Source organism: Arvicanthis niloticus, chromosome 1 (genome assembly GCF_011762505.2).
Source record: "Arvicanthis niloticus isolate mArvNil1 chromosome 1, mArvNil1.pat.X, whole genome shotgun sequence".
In the NCBI taxonomy this organism is placed as follows: domain Eukaryota; kingdom Metazoa; phylum Chordata; class Mammalia; order Rodentia; family Muridae; genus Arvicanthis; species Arvicanthis niloticus.
Window position 1 is genome coordinate 27,658,462 of NC_047658.1, and position 27,119 is coordinate 27,685,580.

The window sequence follows — 27,119 nt, forward strand, 5'->3', positions numbered from 1 at the left end:
AGAATAAAGTAATTCTCTCATTCTTTTTTATTTATCTGGGAGTATGGTTGGCAACACATGTGCCACAGCATTCCTGTGGAGGTCAGAGGACTTGAAGAACTTTCTCTTGTACCATGTACATTCCAAGGATCAAACTCAGGTTATCAGGCTTGACAGCAGTATTTCTCCACTAAGCCATCTCACCAGCCCCATTTTCTCATTCATGATAAACTTTTTTGTTTGTTTTTGTTTTTGTTTTTTGTTTTTTGAGACAGGGTTTCTCTGTGTAGCCCTGGCTGTCCTGGAACTCACTCTGTAGACTAGGCTGGCCTCGAACTCAGAAATCCGCCTGCCTCTGCCTCTCAAGTGCTGGGATTAAAGGCGTGCGTGCCACCACTGGCCGGCCATGGTAAACATCTTGCTCATGATACTGTGAGGACAGTGTAGACATATGTCTCTGCCCTGGCTGTCTCAGATTCAAAATCTGATCTTCATTCAAAGTGATATCTTAGTTTGTTTTCTGTTGCTGATAAACACCTTGACCAAAAGCAACTAGCAGAGAAAGGGGATTGTTTGGCTTAAATTTAAATACTTAAACTTACAAGTACATCATTGAGGGAAGCCAAGGTAGGAATTTAAGGCAGGAACCTAAGAGCAGGAACTGAAACAGGAAGCATGGAGGAATACTGCTTACTGGCTTATTCTTCATGGCTTGCTCAGTTTACTTTATTAAACAACCTAAGACCTGGGGCACCTGGGGTAACACATCAATCATTAATCAAGACAATGCCCCACAAGCTTACCTACAGGCAATCTGATGGAGGCGTCTTCTTAGCTGAGGTCCCCTCTTCCTAGATGACCCTAATTGTATCAAGTTGACAAAAAGCTAACCAGCGCAAGTTGACCCCTTATCCGTTTGACACACAGATATGTCAGTATTAAACCTTTGCTTTCTTGTTTATCCCTAAGATTTTGTCATTACAGCATAAAATAGTATAACTTCAAAAGTTCAGTCTCTTTAAAACAGAAAGTGTCTTTGAAACCTAAATCTAACTATTGTGTCCTTCTGTATGCTCAACAATAAGTTACATCTTACTCTAAGAGGGAGGAACCAGGCTACCAGCATAATAGGAACAAAGCAAAATCAAACTCTTAATAGTATAAAATAAACACTGTAGATCAGTGACCTGCATCTGTGATTTAGTCACAGTTTTCTGGGTTCCAAAGAGCTTAGGCATCTCCGCCCCTTGGGTTTTGGCATTTAAAGCACACATCTTATAGGTGCAGGTGAGCTTCCCCTCACAGCTGTTACTGTGCTTAGCAGTTGTCCCACTGTTCTTGAGTCTCCAATGCTGGAGTTTGTACAGCATTGTTGCACTTTTACCAGTGGCCTTCTGGCCTCTCTTCAGGGACTCTGGTTCTGCCAAAAAGTGTCAGGCCTCTGCCTCTCTCCAGGACCCTGTCAAATTCTGGGGTCTCCACTGCAACTGAGGCTGTACTATCACCAGGGGCCTCTCCTTGCTTCTGTGGTGCAAGCCTCAGCTACTCTCTGAAATCTTCATGCCTTCAAAACCAGTACATGAGAGACCCTTATACATGACCAAGTTTGTCAAAAGCCAGCCCTATATCCAGGTATACTGAGGAAGGCAGCGAGATGTGGCATCTGCAACTGGGGTTGGTGCTAACAGTAGCTGGCTCCTGCGCCCCCTGTACGCCACCCCCTCCCTCAGCCCTCCCCTAAATACCCCAGGGGACTTCCAGGATCAGCACTAATAGTGCTAACCCTAGCAAAAGTTTAAGTATCTGGGGCCAGGCTTCTTGCCCACTCTTAACTCTTAAGTGGCCCATGAGAAAGAAAAGGGTAGAAAGTCATGTATACATACACGTGTTTGCTCTCTCTCTCTCTCTCTCTCTCTCTCTCTCTCTCTCTCTCTCTCTCTCTCTCTCTCTCTCTCTCTCTCTCTCTCTCTTTCTCTTGGCTGGACCCAACCACTTGTTTCATCCTGTTTCATCAATTTCACAAGTGCACATGTATACACACAAACATACATATTTACATACATACATATAGCAGAGCCCCAGTAGACACACTTTTTTTCTCAGCATTTTTATAGCTTCTTAGACAAAATTACCTCATAGATAAAATGTTCAACAAAAGGGAGTTACAGAAGGATATTGATAAGTTCAAAGCAGTGTTTCATTCTATAAGCTCATTATAAGTTCGAAACAACAGTTTCACGTGGCCTTGCTTTATCATAGTACACACGTGTAGCCTCATCCTTGAACCTGGCCTAGAATGAATATTTTCTTGATCACATATTTGTCCCAAGCCTGTTTGTCTTCTTAGTGCAGTTCATGACAGCTCATTGTACTCCTCACTGTGCAGCCTTTGCTTACTATCTTATGAGAAGGAGGCACTTTCTGTTCTTTATTCTTTCTGGCAAAACAAAACCATCTCTTTCAACTTTCTTCCTAAAGTTATTTGAATCAAATCAGGAATCTACAAAGTCATTAATAGATCTGTACAGCATTATTATATGAAATATATCTTCATATTGATCTACAGGAAATTTGCTCAGTAAGATGGGCTGATGCCCAGGAATCATTAGGCTATGTAATAGTGGCAGAAAAGGTGTATCAGCAGCAAGAATCAATTCTGGAACAAAGTATCTGGAGTCCATGCCTTTCAGAGCTCACCCATTGCAGCCATGCAAATGGTGGGTCATCTCCAGAACACTCTCTTGCTTGCCATAGCCTTTTCTACATGGCTTGTGCCACAAGGTCATCTGCCCACATGAGATGCAGCCTTGGCTCCCTCTAGACCACAGCTTCTGTGTTCTTACACTGAGGAAATACTCCCTGAAGATTTTGACTCAGTGATGCTGATCTCCTATTAAACACAGTTGATTCTTCAGTCCCAGCTGACCAGGAACCAGAGATTCTTAATTTACATCTATTATGTGAATGTCCCCAATAGAGTCTTGAAGGAATCTCAAACTTCCTGCTAAATCTTCACAAGCCAGGTCTCCAGCATCTGCATTTCTCTTAGCATTCTTCCCTGCCGAGCTTCTTTTTTTTGTTGTTTGTTTTTTGTTTTTTGTTTGTTTGTTTTTGTTTTTTTCGAGACAGGATTTCTCTGTGTAGTCCTGGCTGTCCTGGAACTCACTCTGTAGACCAGGCTGGCCTCGAACTCAGAAATCCACCTGTCTCTGCCTCCCAAGTGCTGGGATTAAAGGCGTGCGCCACCACCGCCCGGCCCTGCCCTGCCGAGCTTCTATACATCTCCTTAAACTCTGAAGTACTCAGGGGTTTTTTCATACACAAAGTCCTTCCACACAGTCTTCCCCAAAACAACATAGTCAGATCACACACACCAGTAGTCTACTCTTTGGTACAATTTCTGTGTTAAATTGCTTTCTCTTGCTCTGATAAACTCCATGACAAAAGGCATCTTGGAGAAAAAGAGTTTGGCTTATACATCCATGTTATATACAGTAAGTACATCATCCAGGGAATCCAGGGCAGAAAGTCAAGGCAGGAGCAAAACAGAGGCAGGAGGCTTGGAGGAATGCTGCTTACTGGTTTGCTCCTCATGGCTTGCTGAGCTTCTTTATATATAACAGAGCCACCTGCCTAAGGATGGTACTGCCACCATTAATAGACTGGGCCCTCCACATCAATCTTTAATCCAGAAGATAGCCCACAGACTTGCCTGCAGGCCAGTCTGATACACAAATTTTCTCAGCTGAGATTCCCATTTTCCAGATGACTCTAGCTTGTGTTGAGCTAACAAAAGACAAATCAGTGCAGAAGGCTCTCATACGAATGATGAATGTTATATTTATTTCATACTTAGATGGATTTCCAAATAAAGATCTTGGAGTTTACATTTTGAGAATTTCAGTTTCTTTATTTCAAAATGTATAAGAATACAGTCACTTTTTAAAGGCATTTTGAAATGTTTAAACTTGATCTTAGCCTAGTGAGAGGAGCTCTGAAGACTAACCAAGCAAGGTCTCATCCTTAGGTCTCCCTCCTGTTCTCTCTCTGGGTGGAAACAGTGAGGCCCTACCTCCAGACTGTAGATGAATGGATCGTCCATGGACACCTGTGGGATGGTGCAAGGGAGTTTATCATACAGAGGTGAGGCTTCGCATTGAGTTCAGGGGTGCTGGATGTTGGCATTTACTTGATACCACATCAAACTGAGATCTTTGTAAGTTGTACATGGAACTGAGAAGGTGGTGATAGCATAGGCATGTCCTGCTGCTTCTAGGAGATGTCAGTCCCAACCAGTTAAAAATATCCTTGAGTTTAATGGCAGTTCACATCTTTTCATAGCAATTTATATTTTTGAATGGAATTTAAATGCTTCCTAAGAGATGAACCAAAATGACATCACAACGTACAAACTATTTCCTTTGTAAGTTATCAGTAAGATATGACAATAGTATAGAATATGACTTTGAGGCATTTATTTCTTTAAAAGAGCTACATATTTTCTTCTTAATATAATATTTAATGAAGCAAATAAAGAAAAATGTTAATCCACTCACAACACTTTCCCATTAGTGAATTGACTTTTCTGAACAAACTCATAAGCTGTAATGGAAAACTTTTTGTACTTTTCTAATTTCCCATTAGTGAATTGACTTTTCTGAACAAACTCATAAGCTGTAATGGAAAACTTTTTGTACTTTTCTAAAGGGAACCAAAGTAGTCATATTCAGTTTAATTCCAATTCAGGAAAATATTTCAATTAAAGTGAGAGTACTTATTTTTGTACATTAAACTGAATTCAGATAGATAAAAATTATTCCATATTGAAGATCATTTTACTAGCAGGTGATACTGCTACGGTATAAAATGTCTGAACAACTAGACTAAACTAAAACAAAGTCTACTGTTGTTTTAAAGGAACATAAATTAACACTTAATCTCTTTAGGAATAAAAATGTTCCAGTAAATCACAGAGACTTCTGGTATGCAACGTACACACTGTATAGTGTATCTGAGAAGACAGAGAATGAAGACAAAGTGAGTGACAGTGCCAGCGCCAGCTCTGGCAGTGACCAGGGGCCCTCCAGCAGACAGCACACCATGGTGTCCTTCCTCAAACCTGTCCTGAAGCAGATCATAATGGCTGGCAAGTCGATGCAGCTGCTGAAGAACCTCAACTGTGCAGAGGGCTCTGCGTATCAGGCGGCAGCCAGAGGTAGCCTGTTTCTTCTGTGCATAACTTTCTGGCCTGGTTTAACTTTTCCGTTCACTGTTGCCATCCTCAAATACAAAGTGGCCACAGTTATTTAGGTCAGTAGAAATTAGCACTGCTTTTTGTTTGTTTGCTTGGTTTGGTGGCCACGGCTGTCCTAAAGCTCACTGTGTAGACCAGGCTGGTCTTGAGCTTAGAGATCCTGTGCTCTGCTTCCTGAGTGCTGGGATTAAAGTTATGCACCACCATACCCAAACATCACCCGAGTTTATTTAAATAATATTTTTCCTTTAAAATTTCAGACATGTATACAATATATTTTGATGCTCACCTCTGAATCTCCCCTTGTCCATCTCTTCCCAAGCTTCCCCAGCACACACACCTCCTCCCAGTTTGATTTCCTCTTAGCATTATGTTTTTATAACCCACTGAGTGCAGTTAGCTCTACTTCCGGGTACATGGTATGGGCAACCCAACACTGGCTGTGCCCTCAAGGAAAAGTTACTCTTCCTCAGTAGCCATTAACCTATAATAGCTCCTCCACTTGGAGTGTGGCCTGGGGAGCCTCTCCCTCCTTTTTAGCTGGCTTGGTTTTGTGCGGGTGACCACTGCTGCTGGGACTTGATAAATATGATGGCCATGTCTTGTTCATGAGGCATCATTTCACAGCACTGTATCCTTTAGTGTTTATGTTTAGTTTATGTTTTCTCCACCCCCTCTTCCTGGATGTTCTCTGAGCCATACAGGTAGGGAGGTGAGATTGATACAGGTGTCCCATCAGTGCCTGAACACTTGGTCACTTTGGCTCATCACATTGAGTAGTTAAGGGTTTCTACATTAACCACCACCTGTGGAAAAAGAAGCTTATTTGACCAAGGTTGGTGTGGTCAGGGTTTTGTCAGCTTAACACTAGCTGTAGTCATTTGAGAAGTGGGCCTCTATATTGAGAACATATATTCATTCATAAGACTGTGTATAGACAAATATGGGGTTATGATGATTGATTGATTGATTGATTGATTGATTGATATGTGGGAGCATTACCCACTGTAGGTGGTGCCAACCCTGAGTTTTGTTTAAAAAAAAAGCAGACTGAGGAAGCCATGGGGAACAAACCAGCAGTGTTCCTCCGTGGCTTCTGCTTCAGCTCCTGCCTTGAGTTCCCTTCATGATGGAGTACAACTGTATAAACCCTTTTGTCTCCAAGGTGCTATTGGTCATGGTATTTAACATGGCAATAGAAACTGTAACTAAGACATTGGTTTAATATTAATGAATATTACTCATATTACTAAATACTACTAAGTATTACTAAACAGTATTAAATATTAGTAAAAAAAAATGGTTTAGAAGGCAATTTGACAACATGGCCATTTAGCAAACAAATGCTAGGTTCCCCAGTAGGGTTTATAACTGTCTGCATAACCTGTTGGCCTTTGACCAAGTTTTCACTACCATCATGAATTTCTTCCTATGTATCCAGTTCAAAAGCAGTGGGTTAACCACACAAATTCTGCAACTATTGCATCACTGTGCACGTCTTTCCTGACAGATTGGCTTTGCAGTGTTCAGGGTCCAGCGCTAATTAAGAACTGTTGATAGTTTTTCTTCCCCAGCACCTTCTACTACCATAAAAGCTAGCCAGTGATGAGAAAATTTTTCTGTCAGTTTGAGATTGATTTCACTATGCCTACAAAGTATGTCACGGCTTAAGCAATAGAGTCTTGCCATCAAATGAGTGATCAACCGCAGTGGTAGCAATCTATATAATCATGATAGAATGAAATCGTACTGTTCTTGATAGAAAAACCAATTTATCTTCTTTGGAAATTTATCAGTGGTGTTTAGAAAGTTAATATCAAGTTCTGTTTGCATTTTTTTTGTCACTCTCAATTTCTTAGGGCTGCTTCTTTAAAAATTATTATCTGACGCCGGGCAGTGGTGGCACACGCCTTTAACCCCAGCACTTGGGAGGCAGAGGCAGGTGGATTTCTGAGTTCGAGGCCAGCCTGGTCTACAGAGTGAGTTCCAGGACAGCCAGGGCTACACAGAGAAACCCTGTCTTAAAAAAAAAAAAAAAAAAACACAAAAAAAAAACACAAAAAAAAATTATCTACCATTTTTTTTTTATTCTTTTAAATATAATTTCCATTTGCTTTTATTTTTCCCAGAAGATATTTCTTCTGTCCTTATGACACCAGGTCTTCCCATGGGGGTTGGTGGAAGTCATGGGGCAGCACCAGCAGGTCTGAAATGTGGTGAGAGTGTTTGGTCCTTCAGGGTTTTATGAGACAGTTACTGGACCACCTAGCTCTGGATGGCACAGGCCCACACAGAAATCCAGCTTAACGTGGGAGCTTGGAAAGCAAATAGGGTGGAAGACATTTGCTTAGGAACTGTTTCTGATGATAGTGGCCTCTACTTCTTTAGTTTATGTACATGACTGTTTTGCTTGCATGTATGTACATATGTCTGTGTACTCCATGTATGTCTGGTGCCCACAGAGGTCAGAAATAGGTGTTGGATTTCCTGAAATTTTAAGTTGCTATAAGGGTTCTGAGAATTGAACCTGGGTCCGCTGTAAGTAGAACAAATACTCTTAACAATGAGCCATCTCTCCAGCCTTCCAAATTTCTCTATGGCCTTGTCCTTGAACTCCAACACACACTATATGTGGTTGATACAATGAATTGGCGATGGTCCTGCAGTTTCTTTTCTTCTCTTTTCTTTTTGGTCTAAGATAGAGCTAGCACCTGACAGGATTATGTGCCTCTGACATTTTTAATCTGGTACACTGTTTCACTTTTGAATGGACCCTGGCAAGTTTGACCTTGGTAATTCAGTTCATAGAATCCTCAAATATTTTAAGGATTTTTTTTTCTTTTTAACTTCATTGGGGATATAATTAAGTAAATTACTTAAGGTTTATAAGCTGAAAAGACTTGAATGGGGTCTACATTATTTGTTTGAGTTTTAAATGACTTTAATACTCTATTAATTATTTTATTCTACCATATCTACATTAATATTTTTGCCTTGAGGAAGATTTCTTTTTTAACCACCTGTAATGGGCCAGTGTTGATAGTGTCTTTTCCAGTGAAATTGTCTTCCTGTGATCTTACACAGTATAGTAGTAACTTAACTTTAAGTACTCTGCTTCAAAAATTATTCTGTTCACAATAAAACTAGCCTATATAGCATGATGGTTAATTGGAAATGTTCCATTTAACTGAGAATAAAAAGTGGTTTTGATGTACTGTAAAGGTAAAACAAAAACAGTGATAAGTCTTCATAGATAATAGGAAACTATCAAGCTCTATAAAGATGGAATTCATTCTTAAACATTTTTAATATTTTTATTTCCACACACACATGTGGTATGTGTGTGTGTGTGTGTGTGTGTGTCTGTCTGTCTGTCTGTCTGTCTGTCTGTCTGTCTGTATTTTGTATGCCATCTGTATATGTGTATGCCTGAGAATGCCAGAGAAGACATTGGAAAACATTGGATTTCTTTCCCTTTTTTCTTAAAAATTTATTTATTTATTTTATGTATGTGAGTGCTCTATCTGCATGTACATTTGCATGTCAAATGTGGGCATCTCATTACAGATGGTTGTGAGCCACTCTGTGGTTTCTGGGAATCAAACTCAGGACCTCTGGAAGAATAGCCTATGCTCTTAACTGCTGAACCATCTCCAGCTCAGCATTTGATTTCTCAAAGCTGGAATTACATGCAGTTTTAGGCTACTTGAAGTGGGTGCCAAAAGCCAAATTAGTGTCTTCTGCAGAGATAGTGTGCTTTCTTAGCTGCTTAGTCATCTCTTCCTCTCCACCCCAACCCCATCAACTGTTTTAAAATCTGTTATGTCTGTGTGAGTATATCCCACATGTAAGGGTGGTGCTGGAGACCAGAAGAAGGCATGAGATCCTCTATAGCTGAAGGTACAGGCAGTTGTGAGCTTTCTATTGTGGGCACAGGCAACCAAACCTGGGTCTTTTGCAAGAGGATGGGGAAATGCTTCTCTACTTCTCTCTCTCCAGCCTGTGAAACTTACTGAAACTAGTTTGGGGAACAGAATTCATCCTACATATTTGTATTTCAGATGCAGAAAGAAAAAGCTTATATACCCTCTTTCTGGAATCTATACAGTTACGTCTTCAACATGGAGAAGATTCTGCTCCCCACATTCTTAATGAAGAGCAAGCAACCAAAGAGAACCTAATAAAGATGCAGTCCATTGCTGAAAGGCATCTTGAACTAGATGATATTCATGACCCACTGCTGGCCATCAACTTTGCAAGGTGATAACATACACACCATATTTTCAGTGACTGAGCCAGCAATATCTATGGAATGCTTTATAGTCGTTTCTGTCAGATAGATCTTTCCCTCCTTAAAAACAAAGCTCTTTTTCTTTCTAACAGATGTTGTGTTCACCTATGTCAGGTGTATAGTTTTGCTTCCTCGTTTATGAAAGCATACAGATGTGACTCAGCTGACATCTCTCTTGTACCCTAGGAAAATTGTTGCTCAACTAGAATATTCTTCTGAAAGGTCCAGACAGACTCTGTACTGCCTCCCTCTGTATCACATGTGTTCGGGACTTAGAATGCTCTAAGGAACTTAACTCCAGTGAATAAGCCAATAACGCTCTGTGATTTCATGCTCTCCAGTTACCATTCACTGTGTATAGCACTAATGAAGTACTAATTTCAACACTGACCCTGATAGCAGCAGTGAGCCAGAAAGGATGTTCTAGGGAAAAGGTTTCTTTCCGTAATGATTGATAATCTGAAGCTAAAGTTAAAAATGAACTCCAGGTTTTGGTTTATTAGAATTCTGTCAACAACAGCTCATAAAAATGAAGACTCACTCACATTTTAATATTGAAGGTTATATTTGGAGCAGAGCGACTTTCATGAGAAGTTTGCTGGCGGTGACATATGCGTGGATAGATCATCAGAATCTGTGACCTGTCAGACGTTTGAATTAACACTGAGGTCTTGCCTCTATCCTCACATTGATAAACAGTATCTACATTGCTGTGGAAATCTCATGCAAACCTTAAAGAGAGATTTCAGGTAAAAAAAAAAAAGGAAAAAGGCAATTTAGTGCTGGAAGTAATAAGCTGTTAAAAACCAATGGATTTTTTTTCTCTCCTTTTCCTTTTTTGTTTTTTTTTTTTTGTTTTGTTTTCTTTTTTTGTTTTTTTTTTTTTTCTTCTTTTATGCTTTTTTGGTTTTATGTCTCTTTGTTTGGGGTACTGAAAATAAAGAATAGAGCCTTCTGTAGAATAATTTTTGGAGTCTATATTTCAAGCAAACTTTAATTAGAAAATGGATATGTATTTGTTAACAATCTTCTTTTGAAAGTATCAGTTGACCTTCAAGATTTAAATATATTGTGACTTAATTATCTGAGGTTGTGTATCAAAAGACATACCAAAAGAAAGAAACTCTCAAAATGTGCACAGTGTGCTCTGAGAAGAAAAATATGTTTCTTGGTAATAGATAACTAGTTCCAACTCTGACTTTATTTGTCCATGCAGAGTCTCCATAAAGTTCATAAAATTAAGGGTCCTAGTTTGCTTTAGATTGCTATGATAAAACACTGACCAGAAGGAACTTGGAAGGAAAGGATATATTTGGCTTATAGGTCACATTTCATCATTGGAGGAATCTTGAGGCAGGAGCTAAAACAGAGACTACAGAGTAAATACTTCTTTGGCTTGCTCCCCTTGGCTTTCTCAGCCAAGGGTTTTATATAACCCAGGACCACCAGCCCAGACAGAGGTGGCATCATCTATAGTGGGCTGAGCCCCCATTATCAATTATGAATCAAAATCCTCACAGACTTGCCTACAGGCCAGTCTGATGGAGGGGTTTTCCAACTGAGGTTTCCTATTCCAGGATGTCCCAAGATGTGCCAAGTTTGAAAAACTAACCAGCATATTAGGTTAAATATATACTAGGTTAATAAGCAGAATATTTAATAGGATAGGATCTGTCTTGTCTTTTCCTTAATGTTCAGCAGAAGACGGAAATGAAATATTCCATATAGTAACTAAGTAGATCTTCATATGGTGAAATTTTAATTAATTTTGTTTCGTTTTTGTGATTTGCCAAAGTTTTTGAGAAGGATGAATATTTCTAATTTTAGTGAATGTTTTACACACATCTGTCTGACAAATGGCTATTGGTGTATAAACCAGTAGTTTTTCTAGAATTCCACATTTACAGCCATAAAACATGCTCACTTACATGTCTTCTCTTTTTCAAGGCTAGTGGAGTACTTGCAGGCCATGAGGAATTTTTTCTTGATGGAAGGTGGAGACACCATGTATGACTTCTATACTTCAATTTTTGATAAAATAAGAGAAAAGGAAACCTGGCAGAATGTATCTTTTCTTAATGTCCAGCTTCAAGAAGCAGTAGGACAACGCTATCCTGAAGATAGTTTACGGTAACATAAACCAAGAAGTTATCTAGAGATTTTTTCATACAATTATTGTTACTTCTTGTTCTTATGACCTAAATACCTAATAGAAGCTACTTCAAGGTGGGTATATTTTGGCTCACAGATCAAAAGACTTGTGTATGTCTTGACAGGGAGGATGTACTTAGGCAGAGGAGTTAACACCTTGTCAGAGGTAGTATAGTAATGCAATAGGAAGCAGGATAGGAAACAGCCCTAGGAACAATATACTCCCGAGGGCACCTCAGGGAACTGCCTATTCCACCTTAGCCCGCCTCCTAGGTTTTCAGAACCTCCCAGAGTAGCTCTAGCATTCAAATCATGCATATATGAAAGAGAGTACATATTGAGATCATACCACATGTTATCATATTCACAGTAACCCTACAAATTATTTTGCTATTTAGAAAATGAAAGTCAAGCCAGTCAGTGGTGGTGCACACCTTTGACCCAGCACTTGGGAGGCAGAGGCAGGTGGATCTCTGAGTTCAAGGCCAGCCTGTACTATAGAGTATGTTTTAGGAAAATCAGGGCTACACAGAGAAACCCTGTCTCAAAAAAAGGAAATCAAAGCTGAGATATGGTAGCATATTCTTGTGGTACCAGGTGTTTAAGGTCTGAGACAAGGAACTCCTCTGAGTCTGGGAATTTGAGGCCAGCCTTTATCTCCAGACAAAACACAAAGGAAAGGCTAAGGACATGGTTCAGTAGATAAAGAACTTGCCACACAAGTGTGGGGACCAGAGTTTGGATCCCCAGCACCCATATAAAAACGGCATATGGGATGACAGTTCATCTGTAATCCCAGCACTTGTGAGGTATCAGGTGGTGGGGACAAGCTGTCTTAACAAACTCCAAGTTCAGCCAGAGCCCTGCCTTAATAAATTAAGTGAAAAGTATTAACCTCTGACCTATACACAGACACACACAAATACACAAACACATTACACACACCATACATATATGTACCTCCTACCCACCAAAAAAGAAAGAAGGAGAAGGAGCACGTTAAGTCAGCAGCTGATATGTCAAGAATCAGTATGATAAGTATCGCTTTTATCAGCCCTGCCTCCTTGAAGATATCCGTAGCCTCTCTAGCAGGTCAGGCTCTCCTAATGACTCAGCCTTGCTCTCTTACAGCACAAGGGACTTAACCCTCAGGATGATAGTCATTGCTCCTCCTCAGGCCCCTCCTGTGTGCCTCACACCAGACAGAAAAGGAACATCTCACTTTCAGGCTTTGTTTTTCCAGCGTCATGTCTTACACTCTACCATGCCATGTTCTCTTCTGCATTTCACATTGCAGGTATTCACACATGGTTTTTAATTCCTCAAGTGCTGTTGTTTTTCTTCACCCCCAGGCCTCCTTCAGTGGTGTGCTCTCCCACTCACAACCCAACATCAGTTTGTCTACTCATTAGTGACATTGTGTTTTCTGTGCCATGAAAGCAGCTCTACAGATCTGCTGTAGAACCAGGAAAATAGGATTCTGTCATCTGCGCAGTAAGCACTTAAGTGAATGTTGATGCAACAAACTGCTATAACCTAAAGTAGCTCTATCTAGTCCCTGTGCCATGGCAGTAAGTTGGCTAGTTCGTATTATTCATACGTTGCCCTTACCTCTTACTTCCTTGGATGCCTTATTTTAAATGTTCCATAGTTTGTATACAGGTTATCAACTAGTATTCAGTAACTATAGCAAGATGTCTATCAGGACCTGTAACTCACATGACGAAAGGACAGTTGCTGGCACATGGATATTTCCCTGTTCTGTTTTGCTTCCTTTCTTGGGAAAGGAGGCCATAGGCAGAGCAGTACTCAGCACCTGCAACAAACAGATCCTGCCATACAGACCCTGTGGAGGCACGCCAGAGCACTTCTGCTCCTTGCCCACAGTGCCTAGATGTAAAGTTCAGTCTGCTTAGCCTGGCTTTGACCAGAATTAAGTTCCCAGCCTATTCTCACAGTTTGTTTTTAATCCCAATTCCCTTCTAACATTGTTGAGTTTGTTTTTTTAAAAAAAATAAAATAACAAAACCCATTATTTTAACACTAATTGGATGTTGGGGCACACAACAGCTATAATCTCAGCACTACAAAGGTAGAGTCATGGAGATGTCAAGTTTGAGGCCAGTCTACGATACCGTGAGAGACTATCTCAGAAACTAGACATATTGGCACAGTCATTTGGGAGGCTGAGGCAGGGAGGTCACCTTGAGTTCCAGGTCATCTACATACCAAGTCCTTGTGTCAAAAACCAAAATTGCTGGTTGAGGTAGCTTATATTTGTAATTCTAACACTCAGAAGGCTGAGGAAGGAGGATTGCCAGATATTTGAGATAAACCTAGGCTGTACAGTGAGACTCTATCTCAAAAAGTTGGGGCAGGGATGAAGGGGATCAAAAACAACTGCCACTCATCTCTAAAAGCTAGCTCCATGCCAGAAACTAAGTGAATTCACATATTTTATTGTGTGGAATGTTACAGGAGGGTGGGATGGTTGTGTGCTACTGTTACTGTCAGGACCCCAGTCACAATACCTAAGTGTTATGCCACTGAGGGCACTCCCTGCCCTTATGAACCCTTTTGTAAGAATATTTTTATTCTTACAAATAAATATTCTTACACAGTATTATCACAAACTAAAATGGAAACTTCTTCATTTAGTTTATCTATATCTTTTGAAAATGTTGATACAACTAAGAAGAAACTACCCGTTCATATCTTAGATGGTCTTACCCTAAGCTACAAGGTAAGCACTTACCATTTTTTTTTTATAAAAATTGTTTTTTAGTAAAACTAAAATATGTAAGTAATACTGTATTTTGGTTTGGTTTTTGTAGGTCCCATGGCCTGTGGACATCGTTATAAGTGTAGAATGTCAAAAAATTTACAATCAGGTGTTCCTTCTCCTATTGCAAATAAAATGGGCAAAATACAGCCTGGATGTTCTACTATTTGGTGGTAAGACTTGATTTCAATAAATTAACCAATTTGATTTTGGTTCTGGAAAGTTTTTTTATAGGTTGTCATAGTTAGGGCTTTATTGCTGTAAAGAGACACCATGACCACATTCAACTCATAATTGGGGCTAGCTGACAGTTTCAGAGGCTTACATCTTGATCCAAAGGCGGCAGAAAGAGACTCTGTCTCACTGGCCGGACTTGAGCTGATGAGACCTAAAAGCCCTCCCCAGTGACAGACTTCCTCCAACAAGGCCACACCTACTTCCACAAGGCCACACCTCCTAATATTGCCACTTCCTGTGGCCAAGCATTAACACATGAATCCATGGGGGCCATTCCTATTCAAACCAGGTTTTCATGATTTTTATATGTAAACCAGCATCAGACTGGCACAGGTGTACAGCAACAGTTTTAACAATCCCCAACTACAAGGAGGAAGTTTGGGGGCTGGAGTGCTGGCTCAGCAATGAAGAGTACTGGCTGTCTTCCAGAAGATCCATTGTGGGCAGCTCACAACTGACACCAGGTCCAAATATCAGACCACCCTCTTCTGGCCTCTGCAATGCACAGTGCACATACAAACACAGATGTCATACAACATCCACTCTCACATACACAAAAAAAAAAAAATGAAGTATCAGGAACTCATAGGGTTGGTTGTAAATGTAGTGATGTTTTAGGAATAGACTCTAAATATTCTTTTGTCATACAAAAAGTTTAGTGGAGGGTCTGACAGGTATTTTTCTAACTCGGTGATAACAAGGATTTATTTATTCATCTGTCCTCCCTGTGTCTACCCAGTGCTAGAATTAACAGATATGTGTTATTATAACTGGTTTATTCAGTGCTGGGAAGTTAACCCAGAGCGTCGAGTAGGCTAAGCAAGCCCTATACCAACTGAGCTACAGCTTGGTATAACTTGGTATTCATCTTCCCAAGGCATAGATATGCCCATGTTAGGTTTCCAGCCATGCTGATCCCTTGTGTCTCATCTCATGTAAAGGAACAGTGGCTTTCAGTTAATTCTCTGTGTGCACATTTTGTCCTTCCAATCATCTGTAGAACTAGCTAATGCTGCCGAAAGATCCCAAGCAAAGGAAGACATTCTGCGTGACCAAGACACGCCCTCCCAGTTTGGACCACCAAAAGAGTCATTAAGACAGCAAATTCATCGCATGTTTCTCTTAAGAGTGAAGCTCATGCACTTTGTGAATAGTTTACACAACTACATCATGACCAGGGTTGGTATTTGTCCATCTGTCTTCTCTGTTCTTTTGTCTTGTGTAGGTGGTGGTTCAAAGACAATACTTAACATGTATTTATAGCTACACAAGAGTCCCAGAACACTTAGAGATTATGAAACAAGAAGATAAATAATTTCATCATAAAATAACATGTCAGTGAGAGGTAATATGGTCTCTCTCTCCTGAAAGCCATCAACTGTCTATAGCTCTTCAGTTAAAGGTGGGAGCTCATGAATCTCTATGCTAGAACGATGACTGGCTTGATCTTATAGAGATACCTATAGCTACCATGTGCTTCCTGAGTGCAGTGGTCCTGTCATGTCCATTCGACACTGTTTGGCTCTGTCCTCCCTTATCACCTAGTCTCACAGTCTTTCCCCCTCCTCTTCCATGATGGTGCCTACCTTAGTGGGTATTGGGGGCTATTATGTAAATGCCCCATTTGTGTCTGAGCCCTCATACAAACCAGCATTGTGTCCAGAGACTAGTTCTTGTCTATATCCATAAGAATGGGCACACCAAAGCTCGTCTGTTAGAGTGACATTTAGAACTTGCTCAGCAGCCCACTAAATTTCATCACTGGTGATAGCTGTCTCTGGAAAAGGGTGTCAGTGTTTAATATTAATTCAAATCCTTGGAAAGGGTGATACATGAGGAGGAGGTTCAATGAATTATATTTTTTTAAAGAAGGAATGGGCTAAGGAGTCAGCTCAGTGATTAAGATGCTTACTGCATATACACGAGGACTGGTGTGCAGCCCTCCAGAACACAAAAAAGCCCAGCAAGTGTGGTAGTTACCTGCTTGTAATTCCAGCCTAGGGAAGTAAAGAGACCTGCCTCAGTCAATAAAGTGAAGTCTTTATTCTTCTCCATAAAGCAAGTAAACTGCATTTCTCAGTTATCTGAAAATCAGTTCCAGATGCAGTTGTCAGATACACGAATTTTGGCAGCATCAGAGGACCAATCATTGAGTTCAGAGCATTAGAGTATCAACAAAGGACCTTTCATTGTCCCCCAAGGCTTGTTAGCTCGAAACTCAACTTGTTGGGATGCAGTGACTTTAAACCCAGTGTGAGAATGTGGCTGAGCTGTGCTGAGTACCTGGTTGCAATACCAGCAGCCTTCACAGAGCCAGCTTAAAGCCCTTAATTATGTGAAGGAATAAGTAGGAGCTTCATTTTTACTTACTTTTCTATTTAAAATAAAGTTAGGTTTCTCTTTAGAGAAAGGCCAATACTGTATTGTGTAAACTTAGCAAAATTCATTGAAGTTGTTTGTATTGTAGAATTGGTGCTTAGGTTACAACAAACATTTTTATATTTTTCAGTTCTTTGTTTGTTTGTTGAACTCTCCCTTCCCTTTAGAAAGTCTGTTCTAAAGGAAGGTATGCATTTTGTGTTCAAGTGGCTATCCCAGGGCCTGGTCCTACCATTGTCTAAGGCTCAGAAAAACAAGCTTTTAAAGAAGCGTATTAGGGGTTGTAGGAAGCCTAGGAATCTCTTTCCAGCACTGAGTGAGATAGCTCAGTTGGTAAAGTGCTTGCCAAAAAAATAAATAAATAACTGAGTTTGGATCCTCAGAACCCACCTAGAAATCCACTGTGAAGTTGGCAGTGCAGGCCTTTAATCCCAGCACTCAGATGGCAGAGGCACATGGAGCTGTGTGAGTTCAAGGCCAGCCTGGTCTGCAGAGTGAGTTCTAGGACAGCCAGACATGTGGTTGCACTGACCTAGGGAAGGAAGTAGAGACAAGAGAATCCTAGGGCTTGCTGGCTGTGTGACCTGCACAAACAAATGGGTACTAATTTAGCTTCTTGTCTTTTTTTGTCTTCTCACTCAAGATTCTTCACAGTACAGGGCTGGAGTTTCAGCATCAAGTTGAGGAAGCCAAAGATTTAGATCAGTTGATTAAAATTCACTACAGATATTTGTCAACCATCCATGATCGATGTCTGCTGAGAGAAAAGGTATGTAAAATACCATCTCAGGTATAACAATGGGGAAAAAAAGGATCTAGGCATGTGGCAGTGTCTTCCCACTTTGAACACAATATTGTTTTAGAAAAAACTAGATTAAATGGGGTTATAAATTGTGAACCTCACTACCAGCAATCACATTTAAGAAAAATATACAGAATAATATAATAATAATATAATAATAATAATATACAGAACTGGAAACTTAAGTCTGCAATTAGGCAATGAAAATGAGTATGTGGAACTGAATAGTTTTACAGCCATTGGGACTTCTGCCTCAGGTGCACTGATGAATCCAAATGGCATTTAAGAATGAAAGTCTGGCGGTGGTTTCGTGTGCCTTTAATCCTAGCACTTGGGAGGCAGAGGCAGACGGATTTCTGAGTCCGAGGCCAGCCTGGTCTACAGAGTGAGTTCCAGGATAGCCGGGACTACACAGAGAAACCCTGTCTCGAAAAAACAAAAACAAAAAAAAAAAAAAAGAAGAATGAAAGTCTGCCATCCTGGAATGCAGATTTACATCTCATGTGGACTCAGTTCAGAGCCTCACATAAACATATAAGATAGTCATTATAATGATGTGCTTTTCCTGTGACTTAAGTAAGTATTGGTGTCATTGTTACAGAGTTACAAAGCCCATATTTTATCTCAAACATTGATCCTTAGGTCAGCTTCGTGAAAGAAGCCATTATGAAAGTGCTGAACTTGGCGCTCATGTTTGCAGAAGGTTGGCAGGCAGGCCTAGGGGCTTGGCAGTAAGTATGTGCTAAGTATATTGTAACCATTTCTGACTAGCTTCATTTGAGGAGACTTTCCACCCCCAGTCTTGATAATGGCTCACACAACACTGACTACGAATTTAAGAGTGTAGTTCATTAGCTTGCCTACTCTGCATAAGACCTGAAGTTCAATCCTATGTACCAACAATAAATAGAATTTAGTTACACTAGATAGCATCAGGAAAGTCAGTTTTCTTATAAGGCACAAGCAGTTTTAAAAACCTAAGGTCTTTTAATTAAAATAAGCAAACATTCTTAGATTATCTGCATTTCTTATTACACGTACGTTCAAACATGAAGTCTAAAGGGCAGCATAACACACCCATGTGACTCACCTCAGTTTCTGAGGAGGACCAGTTCCGGATCATGAGCCCCACCACCTCACCCTTGCTGAAACATTTTAGAGTAAGTTATGGATATGATGCTGGGTTACTTTCTATGTTTGTAAGCTCTAAAAGATGATATATATTCTATTTATAGAGTGTTTTTCACTTGTGTCATTTAGGCAAACAACTTAAAGTTGCTGTTTCCTGTCAATCCTAGTCAGTATGAGACCCTGTCTATGAAAAATAAAACAAATTAATGTAAAACAGTGTTTCATATTTTATGATCATTAGTTAGCTGTAGGATTGTAGAAATTATTCCAATGAGAGTTTTATAGCCTGCCTATTTACTAGTTCCTTAATATAAATTGAAATTTGCTTTTTTCTTAGAATGGAATCTATCGAGAAAATGGAATCTGACTTTAAAAACTGCCACATGTTTCTAGTAACCATTTTAAATAAAGCTGTCTGTAGAGGATCTTTTCCCCACTGTGAGTATCTTCTTAGTTGTCACAGCCTTCCAAGTTCATTGTAGCTAAGTCTGTGTGCCGATATTTGTTACTAGTCACATGGAAGAGTTGGGTGTTTCCCATTTCAGAACTGGGAAATACTTAGTCATGGTTTGAATTTGTTCTGCAGCCTTATGATGGGATGGGTAACAGCGCATGGCATCACTAGGGCTAACGAGCTCCTTAGCCGTGGGCCTTCACTCCAGTGGACTTGTAAACCCGAGATGGAGTAGCTCGGAGAGCTGACCTCTCGCTCCTGATTTTCATAGGAATCCTTTGTAACTATTCCCTTCTAAATGACAGACTTTTAGAAATTTCAGAGCCTCCAAAACTGCCTCTCATTACAAAGAAATGTGGATTTTTACAGTTCAGAACATAGGGTGTGAAGGACATGGAGTTTTTAGTCTGTCTAGATGGACTAAGTAGTATCTCTGCCCATTCCCCTTTTTGGGGTAAAGAATGTAAATATAATGTCAAGCCAGGTGGTAGTGGTGGTTCACGCCTTTAATCCCAGCATTCAGGAGGGAGATGTAGGTAGATCTCTGTAAGTTCAAGGCCAGCCTGGTCTACAGAGTGAGTTCCAGGACAGCCAGGGCTACACAGAGAAACCCTGTCTCAAAAAATTAATTAATTAAATAATGGTATTAATCTCTCCTCCATTTGTGTATTTTCTGACTGTTAAACACTTAATAAGCATAGCCAGATGTGAAAAAAAAAGTATTGCAGTCAGTCTGTCTAAGCAGTAACATTGGGATGTTTGTCCTTGTTTACACTGGGCCAGGGTTATAGAAACAAATAACATCCATAAATTAGAATACGGCACTGTATTGTGAGCTAACCCAGGATTTACACCATGTGGAATAAATACTGTGTTCAATGAAAGGCTTTTTTTTTTTTTTTTACAATTAAAAGTCTGAAATAAAAATGTCACCAACTTTTCCATTTATATTAACAAATGTTCTCTTTATTATATATTAAAAATACTGATACTTTAATTAAAAAATAATATATCTTTAAATACTTTTAAGTTTTGAATTCACTACAGCCTTATTCAAACATTTAAACATATTTAAAACTAACTTTTAACCTTTTTTCTTCTTCCCACAGTGGAATCTCTGGCATTGTCCCTCATGGCTGGCATGGAACAAAGTTAAGTATCTCTGATTTAACAAGTACTTTAGACCGCATCATCATCCCTGTACATATTTATTGTTGCTATCTGAAAAATAAGAATCTTTTTTATTTGTATTTATTTTTATTGTTAAACCTGTCTATACAAATGGATTGTAGGTATTTTTCTGAAGATTATTATCAAGTATGTAGAGTTATGTATATAATGTTGTATATCTAACTGCAAAATATATAGGTGTTGTATAAAATAGACTATTTACGAATATTTCTTTTATTCTAAAAGATTGACTTATTTTAATTTATATGAGTATTGCCTGCCTGTATATATGTGCATACTGGATGCCCAGAGGTAGTAAAAGGGCATCAGATACCCTGTAAGTTTTATATTTACTCTTACCTAAGAGTTGTCTTAGATTTACTTGAAGCATTTTTGTATGCATCCCAAAAGAAAAATAACTAATATCAATGTATAAACTGAACTTAACGCCAGCTGTTATATATCGGTTTTTTGCATTTATTAACTAACCAGTAATATCTCAAATAAAAGTATGTATACCATTCAATTTTCTCACATATTTTATGTGTATTTCTTAGTAGGTACTGTATAAGAACAAATAGATAATGTAAGCACTTAAACACAGTAAGGATATAGCAGAAATGGACTTCAGCCAGCTGGTCAAATCGATAGCCCTCATCCAACCATAATAGAATATACATTCCTAAGCTTATATAATACAGTCACTGAGAGACAGAGTTTTTCTGTGTAACAGCCCTTGATGTCCTAGAACTCACTCTACAGACCAGGCTAACCTGTAATTTAGAGATCCTCCTGTCTCTGCCTCCAGAATGCTAGAATTAAAGGCATACATCACCAGTCTATTTTTGGCTTCTTGAAACAGTCTCGCTCTTTAGCCAAGGCTTGCCCCATACTCAAGATCCTCTTGTCTCAGATTCCTAAGTGCTAAAATTACAGACATGCACAAAAATACCTGGCATATGGGTTTATTTGGCTTGTACTTCCACATCTCTGTTCACTGGAGGAAGTCAGGACAGGAACTCAAGAACCTGGAGATAGGAGCCAATGGAGAGGCTATGGAGGGATGCTGCTCACTGGCTTGTTCCTGGCTTACTCCACTTTCTTTTTTATAGACCCCAAAGCCACCAGCCAAGGGAAGGCATCACCCACAGTGGGCTGATTGTGCCCCATCAATTAGTAATTATGAAAACTCCCTACAGGCTTGCCTGCAGCCTGATCTTAGGAAGTTATTTTCTCAACTGAGGCTCCCCTACTCAGCTAACTCCAGCTTGTGTGAAGTTAACATAAAACTAACTAGCATACTTATTTTTTTAGAAACAGAAATCATATTAAAAAAAAAAAAAGGTCTCCAATCACAATACAAGTGAAATAAATGAACAAAAGCTATAGGAGTCAGGTTTAATATTAATTATATAGTACTTAGTTCAAGATCCCATAGAGCAGTGGTTCTCAACCTTCCTAATGTTGTGACCCCGTAATACAGTTCCTCATGTGGTACCCCCAACACTAAAATTATTTTTGTTGTTTCTTCATAGCTATAATTTTGCTACTGTTATGAATGATAATGTAAATGTATGTTTTCCAGTGGTCTTAGTCAACCCCTGCAAAAGGGTTGATTGACACCTGAAGGGGTTGTGGCCCACAGGTTGAGAAATGCTGCCATAAAGAATCAGTTTGGTCAGGATAATTTTGTGACTGACAGGAAAGTTAAATGGCTTAGACTAAAGACCACATAGACTGTCCAAAACCAGATAGACTGTCCAATAAGGAAACTAGCCAGTGGGCCCGTGGTAGGAGAGGAGATTCACAGGAAGGCAGTAAATAAGTTCCTGTGGAACTGAAGTATCTGCACCCCTCAAGCAGTGTGCTTTTGGAGTTCTGCTGAACACAGCAGCCCTCGGTCTCTAGCAGGAACTCCAAACCCAAGTGTTGCTCGAGGTACTGCTCATGGAGCCTGCTCATGAAGCCTGGTGTCTTTGTGAGTCTCCTGCAGATGTGGCCCAGAAGCTGTGGGAAGGCACTAGAGGTATAATTGACTGAATAAACCATTATCTCAGTTTACAAAAAAAAAAAATTTATATATCAAAGTAACAAATGAAAGTTTAGTTCTTCCAATATAAATGTGAAATAGGCTTCTGAGTTCACTCTTTTCATATAAATAACCAAGATACTCCAGGATAATTTATTTAAAAGATTTCTTTCTCCATTGAATTTTTTAAATCCACAAATCACAGATGTGTGAATTTATTTCTATGCACTTACCTCTATTCTCTTTTCTTTTATATGTCCTTATCTTCTAAGATTAGACAAAATCGGGCACATTCAGGGTAGAATGGTGAAGACTTGTATAGTGTTTTTAAATCTGCGTTTGAGTTGTGTAATTATTCGTCTTTTACCTGGATTACTTTGTCTACTCTAGACCTTTTGCATTCCCTTAGGAATATTGGGATCAGCTTTTCTAGCTATCAGAAAGACCATTGGTATGTAGATAGTGAGTGCATTGAGTCTCCAGACTGATATGAGTGTGCTGTCAAAATCTTCTGACCCAGAAACCTGAGATCTTTGCTCTGTATTTAGGTCCAAAGTTCTCTGAGCAGTGTTGTTTTTCAGTATAAAGTTTTACACTTTTGTTAACTTTATCCTAGAGTATTTTCTTATATATAATATTGTAGATATGTCTTCTTTTTTAATTAGTAATTGTTAATATGTAAACATAAGTGATTTATATCAGTCTTATATCCTGCAACTTGCTGGCCTTGTTCACCAATACACTCCTATGTGTACATGCTTTCTTAATGTTTGTGTGTGTGTGTGAGATCATGTCATCAGTGAGTCCAGTCCTATGACCTGGAGATGGCTCAGTCAGCAAGCATTATCTCCAGCACCCACATAAAAACCAGACATGCATATACTTGTGATTCCAGCACTGGGGCTCTCTGGACAGCCAGCTTATCCTAATCTGCAGACTCAGGGTCCCAGTAAGAAATCCTGTCTCAAAACACAGTATGGCAGGCCGACAAATGGTTCATTAAGTGAAGTCCTTGTCACACAAGCCTGATAACCTAAGTTTGGTTCCCAGAACCTTTGTAAGGATAGAGGGAAACAACTGACACCGTGGAGATGTCACCTGACCTCTCCACTCATGTTGCAGCATATGTATACCCACACACACAATAGCATTTTTTGTTGTTGTTGTTATTGTTGTTGTTGTTATTATTATTATTATTATTATTATTATTATTATTATTATTATAACAAAAGTTGGGAGCTAGATAGGTGGGCTCAGCAGTTAAGTGCACTGCCTGTCCTTACATAGTTCCTGGGTTAGATTCCCAGTACTCACGTGGCAGCTTACAACCCACTGTAGCTCCAGTTCCAGTGGATCAACCCTCTTCTGATCTCCACAGGCACCAGGCACACATGTATTACACAGACACATGTGCAGGCAAAACATTTACACACATTAATAATAAAAATTTCCTGTTTTAAAAATTGGTTGGTTCCCTAGGAACAACACCTGGCGACTACAAGTTTTGTTGCTTTTTTTGTTTGTTTGTTTTATTTTGTTTTGTTTTGTCTTTTGTTTGGGGCATGTGTTTGTTTATTTTGGTTTATTTGTCTCCCTTGTTCTATGGGTCTGTTGATTTTATTACATTGGTTCTTGAATGTTGAACAAACCTTTTCATCCTGGAATAAACTCAGCCAAATTGTGATGTATATACTGTTGGGATTAATTTGCTAATGTTTTCTGGAAGATTTCTATGTTTTTGAATATTTGGTAAAAATTCACCAGTAAGGAGATCAGACCTTAAGCTTTTCTTTGTGGTAAGTTTACTTCCTGGTTAAACTTGAAGGATCCCAGAATGGTCCTGTATCTGGACATCTATAGACAACAACTCTGGTGTTCTAAGAAATGATTCTGCCTTCGAATGTTTCTGACCTTGTGGTAGGAGAAGCAGCCTCAGAGATTTCTGAGATAAAAGCCAGAGGCTCAGCAGCTAAGGGCACCTGGAACTCTCCAGAAGACCCAGGTTTGGGCCCCTGCACCCACAAAGACAGTTCATGACCACCTGTAACTCTAGGTCCAAGTAATCTGATGATTCTCACCTCTGTGGCCACCCACACACAGAAGGCATATACTCATATAGACATACACAAATAAAAATAAGAGATTGTAAAAAGATTTCTGAGATCCCCCTGAGTTCTTTTCCAAGTTCTGAAGATCGGTGTTTCTGTTAATTCCTTTAGCAAGTGGTATACTCTTGAGAGTTTTTTCTTTGCTGCTGTTGAGACAAAACTGGATTTTCCAAATCACAGAGCAGCTGCCCTCAAGGTAGCACTGATTGGACCCTTAAACTCTTTAAGTATGTGCCCAAATCACTCCCTTTGGCCTTGTTTCCAGATGTACTGTCTTCTCGGTATACTCTCATTATTTACCAGAGGTCAAACATTGGGGATCTCTCATCTTGAATTTCCAGTCTTGGATGCTGAAGTTCTAAAACTTGCTTATAGAATTAATTCAGTTCAGCTTTCCATTACAGTAATACAAACTACTGTGTGACTGAAGTGTGCATGCGTTCCTTTTGGTACTGCTGGGGATGGAACCTAGGGATTTGCACATGCTGGGTAGACATCTACAACTGAACTTCATCCTCCACAACAAAACTGACTATAGGACAAATCAGGAGATTGGTACTTGTAGTGGAGGTCTTTAAAGACATGGAAGCACCTTTGGAACTATCACAAGAGCTGATCCAAACAGCATAAAGACACAATGCATTCATAAAGAGACAGGTAAACCAGTCTCCAAGGAAAGAACTTGCTGGAGCATTGTGGGAAGTAACTCAGTCACTACAGTACTTACCTAGGATACTCAAGGCCCTGAGTTTGATACAAAGCACTTGATACAGTGGGCTTGTTAGCATATTCCTACAATCCCAACACCCAAGAAAAGTAGAATTAAACATTCATCATCACGAGATCAGGCTCCAAACACATAAATCCTTGGTGAATACTGCGCGGTTGTAGTGTGTGTCCATTGTTGGGTTGAATTGTGAGTCCCACATTTGCCCCCTCCAAGGGGCTAGGGCCGGGGCTCAGAGAGACAGAGGCTTGGGAATTTGGCTATGTTCACTCCACACAGGCGCCGGACAGACACTGGGCTGTAAGAAGCCATAGGACTTCGTTTGGGCGTGAGGGAACACAGTCTGAGGTCCCAAAGGAGCCTTGACTTGGGGCTCCCCGGGCCAAAAGGCAGCTGGGGACTGTTTGGTTCTTAGGCCCTTAGGATCTCAGGCACTACTGTCGGCAGGCAGAAGGGCCAACCGAAGTGGGGCTGTACAGGCTAGATAGGCCTACAGCCGAAGGGGAGAAGCTCTGGCTGCATCCTGCAGGGATGAGACTCTTGGTTGCAGCGACTCGCTTGGCTGGGTCTCCCGTGGCTGGAACATAGGTTACCGGCAGAAGATTAAACGGCAGCTCAGTAGTTGAAAACCTGCATGGGTCCCCATGGGCGGGCCCCAAAGAAGAGAAATAGGCTATGGTCTTAAGATATTTATTGTCATGGTGGAAAATGGATGAAAACTATACCCTGGTATTCTCAGGTTGGGCCTGAGGTTAAAGGAGGAGGGTCTGGGAAGGAATGCTTAATTGGCTACGCCCTCTGGCCTTTAGGTACCTCATTAATATGGAGATCTGTCTTGAGGCTCTGTGGCCTGTAGTCATACCCTCTACTTGAGGGGCTATTAGGGGTGTTGCTCTAGGTGCCTGAAAGGCACGGATCAGTGGAGGTTTTCCACCTCGTGTCAGGAACCTGGAGTCTGGGAGCATGGCAAAATGCATGCCATCCCTTGCAGGGAAACCTGTGGGGTCTTGAACCTGCTGGGTCTCTAGCTATCTCTAGCTGGTGCTCAACCAGAAACCATGCTGTCCTTTCACGGTCCTACAGAATACATTCAAACCATCTCCAGACCACTATAGATAGCACCATTAGCTATCTAAAGTAAATTTACATGTAGCTATAGAAGCTACCAAAACACTAGAAGTAGGAAAGTATTCAATCTAAAGGACTAAAACTTAAGTTTTTTTTAAATTTTATTTAAATGTGAAAGACTCCTTTATTCCTAGGTTTGGGAATAAGAGAAATGTCTACCTGATTCAACATTTCTATTTAGTATTTTGCCAGAAGTACTACATGATGCATAACAAAAAATATTCAGATTGGAAAATAAGTGAACTATTCATAAATTATATGGTTTTCTATATGAAATATACATGTGTGTGAAATTTGCTTTCCCAGTGAAAAGTCAATCCACCACCTAGAGATTAATAAAGGAAAAACTTTAAAAGTACATGTCAGGCTCTGATTAATGCACAATAGGCAACTAACCCTAAGCAAAATATCTGCATTTTGAGCAATCAGACATGTTTCACGTAGAAATTCCAAAGTTTGGTTGCTTGAACAAATGGCAAGATTTATAATGTAAAATA

At 39.9% G+C, this 27,119-nt stretch overlaps 1 protein-coding gene across 2 annotated transcripts in view; it reads left to right on the forward strand.

Annotated features, from left to right (window-relative positions):
* Tubgcp5 (tubulin gamma complex component 5) overlaps positions 1 to 21,156 on the forward strand; it is a 35,481-nt gene extending 14,325 nt beyond the window's left edge. The window contains exons 12-23 of one of the 2 annotated variants that reach the window (XM_034508038.2): positions 4,007 to 4,122; positions 4,926 to 5,194; positions 9,295 to 9,493; positions 10,085 to 10,273; positions 11,472 to 11,654; positions 14,334 to 14,418; positions 14,510 to 14,630; positions 15,695 to 15,873; positions 17,717 to 17,842; positions 18,518 to 18,606; positions 19,344 to 19,444; positions 20,570 to 21,156. In XM_034508038.2, coding sequence (XP_034363929.1) covers positions 4,007 to 4,122; positions 4,926 to 5,194; positions 9,295 to 9,493; positions 10,085 to 10,273; positions 11,472 to 11,654; positions 14,334 to 14,418; positions 14,510 to 14,630; positions 15,695 to 15,873; positions 17,717 to 17,842; positions 18,518 to 18,606; positions 19,344 to 19,444; positions 20,570 to 20,616 — 1,704 coding nt within the window. In that variant the 3' untranslated portion in view covers positions 20,617 to 21,156. The remainder of the gene's footprint in view (positions 1 to 4,006; positions 4,123 to 4,925; positions 5,195 to 9,294; positions 9,494 to 10,084; positions 10,274 to 11,471; positions 11,655 to 14,333; positions 14,419 to 14,509; positions 14,631 to 15,694; positions 15,874 to 17,716; positions 17,843 to 18,517; positions 18,607 to 19,343; positions 19,445 to 20,569) is intronic. The other variant, XR_013110711.1, reaches the window with a different exon arrangement.
* Positions 21,157 to 27,119: the final 5,963 nt, after the last annotated feature.